At 39.7% G+C, this 11,176-nt stretch overlaps 1 protein-coding gene across 1 annotated transcript in view; it reads right to left on the bottom strand.

Moving 5' to 3' along the window:
• Positions 1-589: 589 nt before the first annotated feature.
• cpxm2 (carboxypeptidase X (M14 family), member 2) overlaps positions 590-11,176 on the bottom strand; it is a 162,359-nt gene continuing 151,772 nt past the window's right edge. Inside the window, exon 14 of the mRNA XM_055646765.1 lies at positions 590-9,367. Coding sequence (XP_055502740.1) covers positions 9,117-9,367 — 251 coding nt within the window. The 3' untranslated portion in view covers positions 590-9,116. The remainder of the gene's footprint in view (positions 9,368-11,176) is intronic.

Genomic DNA, 11,176 nt, shown 5'->3' with positions numbered 1-11,176 from the left:
AGGAATTCCAAACGTAACAGCACTGTTGGGGGTACTTTCACCACAAGAATAGCAGTAAGCTCATGAAGGCAGTTCTACATCACTTTCTCAAAGGCACGTATGGGCGAATAATAGATTCTGGCCCTGTCAGCAAAGCTGAGATCCAAAAAAAAACATTTTTTATAAAAACGATAAGAATGGCATTGTGCACAGACTCAGCCAGGCCCTGTGAAAATGACAGATTACATTCTGTAAAAAGAACAGTAGGAAGCCAATTGTAATAAATATATCTATTTGGCAGTTAAATTGTGATGATGGGATTTATACTATCACCCACTAAATTAATAATCCAGGATGCTGAATTGTTACATTTTCATCATACCATAACCCATTGGACAATACTTATTTTGAAAAAAAAAATAATTCTGATCATATAGATTGTATGCACCTTAAGGTTTGTTTTAATAAAATAATTGGATGGTTAAGACATGCACCATATATAAATATTCCAATTTTGGGAAACCACCATTAAATAATTCAATTGACAGGATAATCTGATTAAAAGTGAAGTTCACATAAAGATTTCCAAACAGATTTATTTACAGAAGATAGTAGAAAATATAGTTGACAGAATAGCTATATTTTATCTGTAATACATTCCTCTACATTGATCTGCTTTGTGAGATAGAACTAAAAGATTCTTGATGGAAAAGATACATGGAGTGTTATTGTTTGACATCAATCTCCTTAAAGACTGAGCTGATGTGCTTTGCAAGGGCATACCAACAAAGGATTACTCTTTTCACTGTGAGCCTGGAAAATCTTTATAGGAGAACACAAAGTTATATATAAACCATTGAAAGCACCCTTCATAGGCATCAATTTGAAACAATAACACACAGTGAGAGAAGAATAGAAGAAAATGTCAAGATTGTTTTCAGTCAGTTGAATGGCAACATCATTGAATCAATGCAGCCACAAGAAGCCAAGGTAACTGTTATAATGCTTTATTAAAGTGCAAGAACATTTTGATTTCAGATTATTGCAATTTAACAAATTTGCCAAATTAATGTTGAATGCACAAGTTATAGTCATTCTAGCAGGCTTAGAATAAAAATGTTATAGGCATTTAGTTTTAAACATAAATCCGAGTGCACACCAAACAAATAAATTTATGTAATTATATAATCATTATGCAGGAATACGATAGGTAAATATTTTCCAAGACCAAATTTAGAGCGAGAGCCACACCTATAAAAATTGTTTCTTACACTCTGATTACATGTCAGATTAGAATGTAAATTGGTTGTAAACAATAACTAAAATAGTCAATGTAATCTTGCAAAATATTGCTTTTTTTTAAATATACATAAACTCAATAGTTTACTTTTAGCTTTGTGTTCATATCTCCACCAAACATCAAACTCAGAGTTAAGAGAAAGGCTTAAATCAAAATAACTTTGATGCAGCAATTCATTAAAGGGAAATGGTACAATATAATCTCCAGTAAAGTTTCATGCTACCATTTATGATATTAATTTTTTTTAATGTCTTGCAACTTGACTATTTACATTAAAACTTACTGATAATTTCATGCTATATGGTTATTGCTGAAAATTTGCTCTGAAAATCATTATAAACTTCCTTTTATTTGTGTTCACTGCTTTGACATATTTCTGCTTATAATTAATTATTCTGTGTATTTTAAATGTTTTGCCTTGATTACATATGAAGAAAAACAATGCTATCTTTTCATATTGTCCCAAAAGACATTCTTCCAGATGTTGCTCCAATTCCACTTCCTCACATCCTCTTCTAAAAATACAAGGCTTTGGTTCAAATTTGTGCATAAGAAAAACTGTTCTTCTTTCTTCATTAAACTAAAGATATATATACCTTTGGGTTCAGGAAAAATGAAGAAAATAGACATAAATACAGGCACCCACGCACTAGCGCTGAGGGAACAGGTTGGCAGATATCAATGCGATAAGTGGAAGAGAAATGTAACTCGATACATGATTTAGAATTGCAATCATCAACAACGAAATAAATAAAGTGGGATAGCATATTGGAATAGTTGCACTTGGGTGCAAGCTGGTAAAGAACAGATTACTTCCATGTTTGCAGAGTGACACTCTGGTGAGGAGTACTTAATTAAAGATTGAAGTGGGAGATTGATCGATGATCATCCTGCCAGGAGAATGAGAAGAGAGGGACAAGTAGATTTATGGATTCTGCTAATTAAAGTGGGTGGTAAAAGGGGCCGTGGGTGGTAGAATTTGATGGCCACATTTAAAAATAGCCGCTCCTCTCACATACCATAAGTAAAAGAAAAATAGATCAACCAGGACATAAAATGTTCATAATAGTTCATTTACCAATTAAAGAGTGATCTTCAATTTCCATCCAAACTGAAAACAAATCTGGCAGAATGCATCCAGCATCAGGATGTACGATATGATTTTTATTTGGGCTGGCTGGATTATCATTAAAAAAAAAAAAAAAACAGTTCACCTAAGTACTCAGGGAAAGATGTTCTTGGCCTAAATATGATTTCTTTCCTCTTCTACATGGTTAATGTTTGGTGTACTCAATAACTGGGAAAATACTTTACATGCAGCAAAGCTAATGTTGGCCACATCCTGCGAAAGAACAAAACAAAGCACTGAACATCGGCTGGTTCACGTAGGCTAGGCCTGGAGGAAATAAGAACCATGTGTGGATTGGGATCAGGCTGGAGGCACTGCTTGTGTGGTCAGGAATAACACCCCCTGCTCCTTTGAAATACACGATAAAATTAAACAATACTTGGTCACCTTTAAGTACCCTGCCGATGTTTATAGGGACAGCGGGTAAGATTATTAAGAGCCTAATACAAAAGGGTGAAGCCACTGTACTCCACATAACTCTCGCCAGGGATGTACAATGCAAGCTGCCAGCTATTAGGAAACATAGAAAATAGGTGCAGGAGGAGGCCATTCAACCTTTCGAGCCAGCACCGCCATTCATTGTGATCATGGCTGATCATCACCAATCAATAACCCGTGCCTGCCTTCTCCCCATATGTTCCACAATTAATATGCTTGGTGAAGGTTGCATCAGGTAAGTATTAGGGTTCATAGTGGGGCAGAGTACTGGGCTCCTGTGTTAGGTTACCTAAAAGGGAATTTCAATCCACGGGCATTGTCAGTACATTGGAAACACAGGAGACTGCTTTCCAGATACTGGAATCTGGAACAATATGAACTCTGTTTGAGAAACTTAGCAACTCCTGCAACATCTGCTGGGGTAAAGATATTGATAACATTTTGGTTTGTAACCCTAATCCCTCTCCTCTTTAAACCAACTATCTTCCCTGTCTAATCTCCTTCCAGGTGTAGTGTTTCAGCCCAAACCATTGACAATTTGATTCCCCCCCACAGATGGTGCTAGATCCTCTGAATTCCCCCAGCAAACTGTTAGTGCGTTCACCATTCTTTGACTAAAGCAAATATTAAACTAAATACAGTACACAGCAAACAGTGCTCCATAGGGGTAACTGTAAGTCCAATCAGAGGCAGGCACAATGGCTGCATCAATCCACAATCAGATTTCCACTGAATTCAAACTAAAAACTACTCCTAACTCTGTGACCATTCCATGATATATGTCTGTTGTTTTAAATTGATTGTGCTACTAATTCATTCAGTGGAGATAGTCTCTTTTCTGAAATACACAACAAGAGAAATTTGTCTTTGGTTTTCAATGGTTAAAGTGCGTAAAAGTACCAGTTGTACCCGCCAACATTTTAATTGACTCCATGTGTAGAGATGAGTACAAGGAGAACTTGATCCTTTTAGCACCGTTGACTGAATACAAATTTACCTGACCAATTGTCAGCAATTAGAATTAAGGATTTGGCAAAAATGGACACAAAGTGCTGGAGGAACAAAATGGGTGCATCATTACGTTGATCGTTGGCATCAATGGGTCAGGCAGCATCCCTGGAGAACATGGATAGGTGATGTTTTGGGTCGGGACCCTTCGACAGACTGATCCCATCCTAAAATGTCACCTATCCATGAACTGTTGAGATGCTGCCTTGTTTCTACAGGATTGTAGTCAGCTGGCAGAACCAATGAACAAAGTGATAGTTGAATAGATTAAAACAGTGCAGTACATACCCACTGACACTTCAGGCGTGCTTCATTTTCAGTAAACAACAAGTTGAACATAGTATTTTCTGTTGAGATTTTACATTTTACACAGCTCATGGCAAATTACTATTATTGCGTATAAGAGTGTTTATACTGCAGTTCATGAGCAATTAATTCAGCTTGTCAATGAGGTTCTGAAGAATCACATTTAAAAAAAAAACTAATGCCTCCTTTGTTTGCTTCTAATTTAGGTATTTAGCTTCATTCTGCATATGCTTTCAGAAAGTATTATGAGAATAGATTAAAAGCAGATTATGAATTTCCTTACTGAAACTGTGGTGACAACTTGAAGAATGTGTTAAAATTCACCAGTAAAATGTGACGAGAACTTGCGGCAATGGAGCAGGTATGGACCCCAGGAATTCTGCAGCCACGACTAAAGCCGTTTCCCATATGTTTGCATGGTTGCTTAGATAGGTGATAAGTGATAGGAACAGAATTAGGCCATTCGGCCCATCAATGGCTGATCTATCTCTCCCACCTAACCCCATTCTCATGCCTTCTCCCCATAACCCCTTACACAAACATCTATCTATCTCTGCCTTAAAAAATCAATTGACGGCCTCCACAGCCTTCTGTGGCAAATAATTCCAGATGCACCTTCCTCAGATGAAATGAATTCCTCATCATCTCCTTCTTAAAGTAACGTCGTTTGATTCTGAGGCTATGACCTGTAGTCCTAGACTCTCCCACTAGTGGAAACATCCTCTCCACATCCATTCTATCCAAGCTTTTCATTACTCGATAAGTTTCAACGAGGTGTCCCCTCATCCTTCTAAACTTCAGTGAGTGCAGGCCCAGTGGCACCAAACGCTTATCATATGTTAACCCCCTCATTCCTGGGATCATTCTTGCAAACCTTCTCTGGACCCTCTCCAGAGCCAGCACATCCTTCCTCACACATGGCGTCCAGAATTTCTCACAAAATAAATATTAAATCTTAATGCCTCACAGGTTATAATAGCCAGTGAATACTCCTATTATGTTGCAGCTCATCAGGTGACTTCAGTTTTGATCAGTCCGCAAAGCAAAGCATCGCCACCAATTTCTTCAAGTGGTCTGTCAAAAGTCTGAGTGAATCTGTAGGGCAGATTTAAATGTCTTAACACAGCAACTTTCCTCACTTTGTTTAAAATTTTGAATGTTTAACTGTTTCCTATATTTGAACTCAGAATTTGCACAAGACTAAGCTAAAGATGTCTCCGCCAAGAAAAAACACATAATGCAGCTAACGATCTCAGCTTAATGTTTTGCACGTGGACCAAAAGACATTGCACTGTTAACACTACTCGGGCTCGTATCTGCCTGAGCGCATGACTGTAGAATTATATGTCATGAGAAATGTCAGAGAAGATGAATGTGGGAGCAGCATCTAGTGAACCTGTACAGACTTGAGTAGGAAAACAATACAGGACAGCAAGCTAAGGCAGAAACTTTGTGAAACACCTGAGGACAATGTACATTCAAGTCTAGTCTAATCATGCTGTGGCTGTAGGAAACATTGGTTTGATTGCTCTTCGGGAATTGGGTACAGTCCTGGTGGTCACACTGCAGAAAGGATTTGATAGCGATAAAGAGAATGCAAAAGAGATTTACTGGGATATTGCCCAGTAAGATACTGGGATATTTACTGGGATATTGCCCTGGAAGATCAGAGAGTCTGCGTTTTTTTTGCACTGGAATGTCGGAAGCTGAAGGATGATTTTATAGAATTTAATAAAATGATGATGGGCATAAATAGGATAGGTAGTCATTTCTCCCAGGGCAGATGAGTCCAGAGATAGAGGGCACGGCTTTATGGTGTGAGGGGATACATTTAAAGGAGAAATGTTAAGTTTTTTCAAGTAGAGGGTAGTAGATATTTGCAACATACTGCCACAGGATGTAGATTCTATTGCAATATCTAAAAGACACTTGGACATACTTCAATAGAAAAGGAGTAGCGGGATGCATGTGTAATGTGGGCAAATGGGATTAGCGCAGACAGGCATCACAATTGACAAGAACAAGATGAGTTGTAAAGGGCCTGCCCCACTTAGGCGGATTTTTAGGCAACTGATGGCAACTGTCATAGACGTAGCAGGTCGCCGATAAACCGGCAACTGGACCCCATCACCACAATGTCCACGACAAGCTACAGCAACCTACCACCTAGTCGACGTAAAGCTACAGCAAGCTACTGACAACCGGCGACCCATTAGGACGTCCACCTATTACCACACCTATGACAACCTGCGACAACCAAAGTCATCCTACGTCCACCCGCGACAAGCTATGACAAGCTACGACCCTGTCGGCGACAACTGAAGACAATTCAGTCGCCGATACCTGACGCCAGTTGGTGTAGGTTGACATAGGCAATCGCCAATGGAATTTACCGATCAGCACCGTCGAAAACCTAAGTCACCTGGCGACAACCTACGACAGCACCTACGTCAGGAGAAGTCAAGCTATGTCAACCCACTGTCACCAAATATTTTGTTCATGTTGAAAATCCAGTGGCGACCAGAAAGACTACGGCTCTTTGGGCGACTGAGGAGACTACTCACGACCATACAGGCAACACCCCGGCAACCATGTGGCACCAGCCTAGTCACCGGCAGTCGCCTAAAAAATAGCTTAAGTGGGACAGGCCCTTTAAGGCCTGTTTCTGTACTCTACAATTCTCTCATTTTTCATAATGCCAATGCAAATCAAAATCACACAAAATGGTGACCATTTTGGGCTTGATTCATTGTTGCTGTTCATCACGGATTCACTATGAACAACTCACATTCTCAGAGACTGGGAACTTGGTTAATGGAAGGCAAGGACTCTTTCTCATCATTTTTTCTCAATCACACTTGTGCTAATGGTGAAGAAAATATCACTCAGGATGTTCTCCACTGCAAGTTACAATGTTTTTAGACATAATTTAGACACCACCTGCTGATAACTTGGATAGATTTAAAAATTGACCTTTTCGACAAACGTTTTAAATACTTCACATTCTGCAACTGCACAAGATGGTATCAGTAAACATATTTACATCAAATTAGAAATTGGCTTCAATCCTGCAGCCAAAAGGTTGTATTTATCTGATGTGAATCAATTTAGAGATGTGTTACCAGTGGCATCTCCCCAGAGATTGGTATTAAGTCCAGTTCCATGTCATTGTTCAGAGCATGGAATGCAGATAATACCATTATCTGTGCAAGGGTGGATATTGTATCAAAGAGAGCAATCCAATCCAAAGGATTTCAATGTTTTCGAGAATTAGATCATGCATTGCCAAGTGGTGTTTAATTTAGATAAACACAAAGTTAAACATAATCCAGGCATCATTTGCAGGAGGTAATACAGAAAGAGGCTGCAAGACATCTTAATGCAATTATGCACAATTACTGAATGCTCGTGAGTAAAATAGAGAGACCACAGTTTAAAATTAGCGTGCTATTTTGTTGAATTAATAGAATAATTTAGGATGTCAAAGGACACCATTTTGACATTGTAGAATACTGTGCCCACTTTGACCTCAGAATAAGGATTGAGACAGATACCATGATAAAGGTTTGGAGGATGGCAATAAGGATGATTATTAAGGAACATAAACCCAATGATATTGTTACATTTAGTTTAGAGGAGCAGAGACTGAGAGGGGTATAAAAGATTATATATTGGCAGATAATTGGGAGGAGCAGGAGTTATGAGTTTAAACTATAAAAGGCAGTCTTTCTTTTCCCCTGAGCCGTGAGTCTCTGGAATACACTGACATGGTGGGTATTCACTCTTGCTAACTGATGGAACGGATGTAGGGCTATTTTCATACTGTGGTAAAGATTGAATCATATATTAGGGAAGTATCTTTGTAGATAAAGTTCGACATTTGAGTGAGTTGGAACAGAATTTTTCCTTAAGTTTTGTTATACCCTTTTGTGTTAACCTTTCCCACATGATGATGTGGCTGCTGACACTGTAATGTCTTTGGATTAGTTAGGGAAGGGAGGAAATATTCGGCCATGATGATCACAGTACGGCAGGTTTATTAGGTCAGCTGCTCTTTTCCTGCGTGCCAATTACATTTGTTTCTATTCCTTTATAAACCAAATCCTTCCGGTATTTGGAAAATATTTAAAAGGGCAACCTTGTTTGATAAATGAGTAAAATCAATATAGTCTCTGTTAGAGGTGGCCGGTGTTTCCAAACCAAATAATTAAAATATCCTTGTGTGTGGAAGAAACTGCAGATGCTGGTTTAAGGCAAAGATAGACACAAAATGCTGGAGTAACTCAGCAGGACAGGCAGCATCGCTGGAGAGAAGGAATGGGTACCGTTTCCGGTCAAGGCCCTCAGATCCTTCTTCAAATAAAATGTCCTCAGTGTGTATGGAGTGGTGTGGCAGGCTTTCAAATGACGTGGTGCAGAAAAGTGCTGAATAGTGTAAAAGTTACAAATGTTATACAGGCACACCACTGATTTTCCGGCACCCTTAATTCCAGAGCCTTTCTGGATTATCGGTTTTGCTGGACCAACAGAGGTCACGGCCTTAGAAGGGTCAAGATACCGGCACACAAAGTTGGTCGTGGACGTTGGCTATGGGAACGCATCTGCCGGTTCTGGCCGGGCCAGAGTTCCAGAGCCCTGGCTGCAGCCGGAAGATTCAACCCGTCAATCAGCACGGAAGTCCCGATAAGGTTGACATCGGCTGCATCACCAGGCCTAGACGCAATATTTTCGGGGGGAGAATTTTGTAAGGATTAAAGGAGGCGCTGGACTACCAGTTGCCAGATAATCAGTTGTGGACCTGTATTGAAATAACAAACGGGATGTGGTGTCCACAGATAGTACAAACACAGAATACACCTTGTACTTTAGCAGAATGCGTTATGTTGTATAAAACATCTTGTAATGTGCTATTTTAGAAAGTCTATCTCTTGGTAAGTTTGTCCACGGGAGGAGTTCCTACAACTGGCGGCGTCTGTGCCGAACCCGCCGAAACCGTTTAAGTGACAGGTTGATTGGCTGCTTCCCAAACTTCTCCATTATCTCCTTGATTCTTGCCAGGTTTGTCCTGGCCAAAATAAAATGACACGGAGTTGCCCCCATGTCGTATCCCACTTCACAGTTTCGGGTTGCACTCGAGTAACCTTCAGCCTTGGCAGTGACTTTGTACTCGCCTGGGTTTAAGAGTCGCCAATAGTCCCCATCAGCAGCTGCAACAAAGATGCATCCACAACATTAAAAGCTGCACTCATTTAGCACACCACAACCTTCACCTGTCATACTGCTCCTAGATTGTGACAAGCCTTCAGTAGGAAGACAGATGCCACTTGACTGGCAACCCAATATTTATTAGATTCCTCTCAAAATCATTTGGAATACTGGAAGTTAAATTTCTTTTTAGATTGCAATTTGTTAAATAATGTTTGAAATGGCAGCAGTTCAAACCTTCAGCTTGCCCATTTATATTGTCCACTGACTGCTAAAGCACCTTGCTGGTGTTTAGTTTACTTTAGTTAGAGACACAGTGCAGAAACAGGCCCTTTGGCCCACTGAGTCCGCACCGACCAGCGATCCCCGCACATTAACACCATATTACCTACACACCCTAGGGACAATGTACACATATCAAGCCAATTCACCTACAAACCTGTATGTCTTTAGAGTGTGGGAGGAAACCGAAGATCTCGGAGAAAACCAATGCGGTCACGGGGAGGACATACAATCTCCATACAGACAGCACCCGTAGTCGGGATCGAAACTGGGTCTCCGGCGCTGCCAGCGCTGTAAGGCAGCAACTCTGCATGTTGGGACTGTATTTTGCTTCAGCTTTTATTTGGCAAATTCAGTTTGTAAATTAAGGATGTGGATTTCTGGGTTTATTTTCTATAGAGTTTAATCATAACTTGAAACAATGCATGCTAATTATCATGGTTTTAAATATCAATAAATAAACATAAAGCAATACTTGTGAATTCGATTTGAAATCTGATATATATAGAAGCAATACGATGTCAATTAACTAGATTTCAAATATACACAAAAAATAACTTAATTGAACAATTAACTTAATCTTTATATTTAGATCATATTTCGTAACAGTTTATCATAATCATGTGAGGAAATTTTACGTGATCTGATTTTCTCCCTATCATTTATTTAATCTTATATTTCTTACTTACTGTATGTTAATAAGGAAAATACTTTAATTTGCTTTGAAATATATTACATTATTGCAGAAGGTTTTAATTTCAGTTTCAAGATTTCAGTTTCTTGTAATTTCAGATTATTCCCTTAGAAAGTCAATGCTACTGAAAAACATTAAGATGAAATGTAATTCTCCCCTTCTCAGAGGGATAGGTGGCACAAAGGAAGGTACAGGGTGTCCAGGTGGGGCTAGTTGTTAAGATGCAGAAACTTCATGTCAATGTAAAACAGTGTTCTACGCCATCAATAAAATACATTGGTCTTTAAATTGGGATTTACCAGGAAAACCTTTGTGGCTTTCTCAACCGAAACTGCCAGCTGAACATCTGACAGCCTTTCCCTGTAAAGTCATCTCATTGCGGCCTTGATACTAAAATATCTGCCCCACTTAGGAAACCTGAACGGAAACCTCTGGAGACTTTGCGCCCCACCCAAGGTTTCCGTGCGGTTCCCGGAGGTTGCAGGTGGTTGCCGGAGGTTGCAGGTAGTGGAAGCAGGTAGGGAGACTGACAAAAAACCTCCTGGAACCTCCGGGAACCGCAAGGAAACCTTGGGTGGGGCGCAAAGTCTCCAGAGGTTTCCGTTCAGGTTTCCTCAGTGGGACAGTGGCGCTAAGCAACAAATCACTGTGTGGGAGGGATACTTTGGAAAAGTATTGATTTGAATAGTTGACCATTCTTACTAACAACTAATTACCTCTCATGGTGTTTGAAATGATATGAAATCTCTGCTGTCATCTCATTGCAAAGCAGAGAATCCTACTCAATATTTCTTGCATACATTTATGGAATTTTGTGCGTACTTGGGCACGTGCT

Source organism: Leucoraja erinacea, chromosome 15 (assembly GCF_028641065.1).
Source record: "Leucoraja erinacea ecotype New England chromosome 15, Leri_hhj_1, whole genome shotgun sequence".
NCBI classification, from domain to species: Eukaryota; Metazoa; Chordata; class Chondrichthyes; order Rajiformes; family Rajidae; genus Leucoraja; species Leucoraja erinaceus.
Note: the sequence above shows the minus strand (reverse complement) of the source record. Positions and strands in the feature narration are given on the sequence as shown.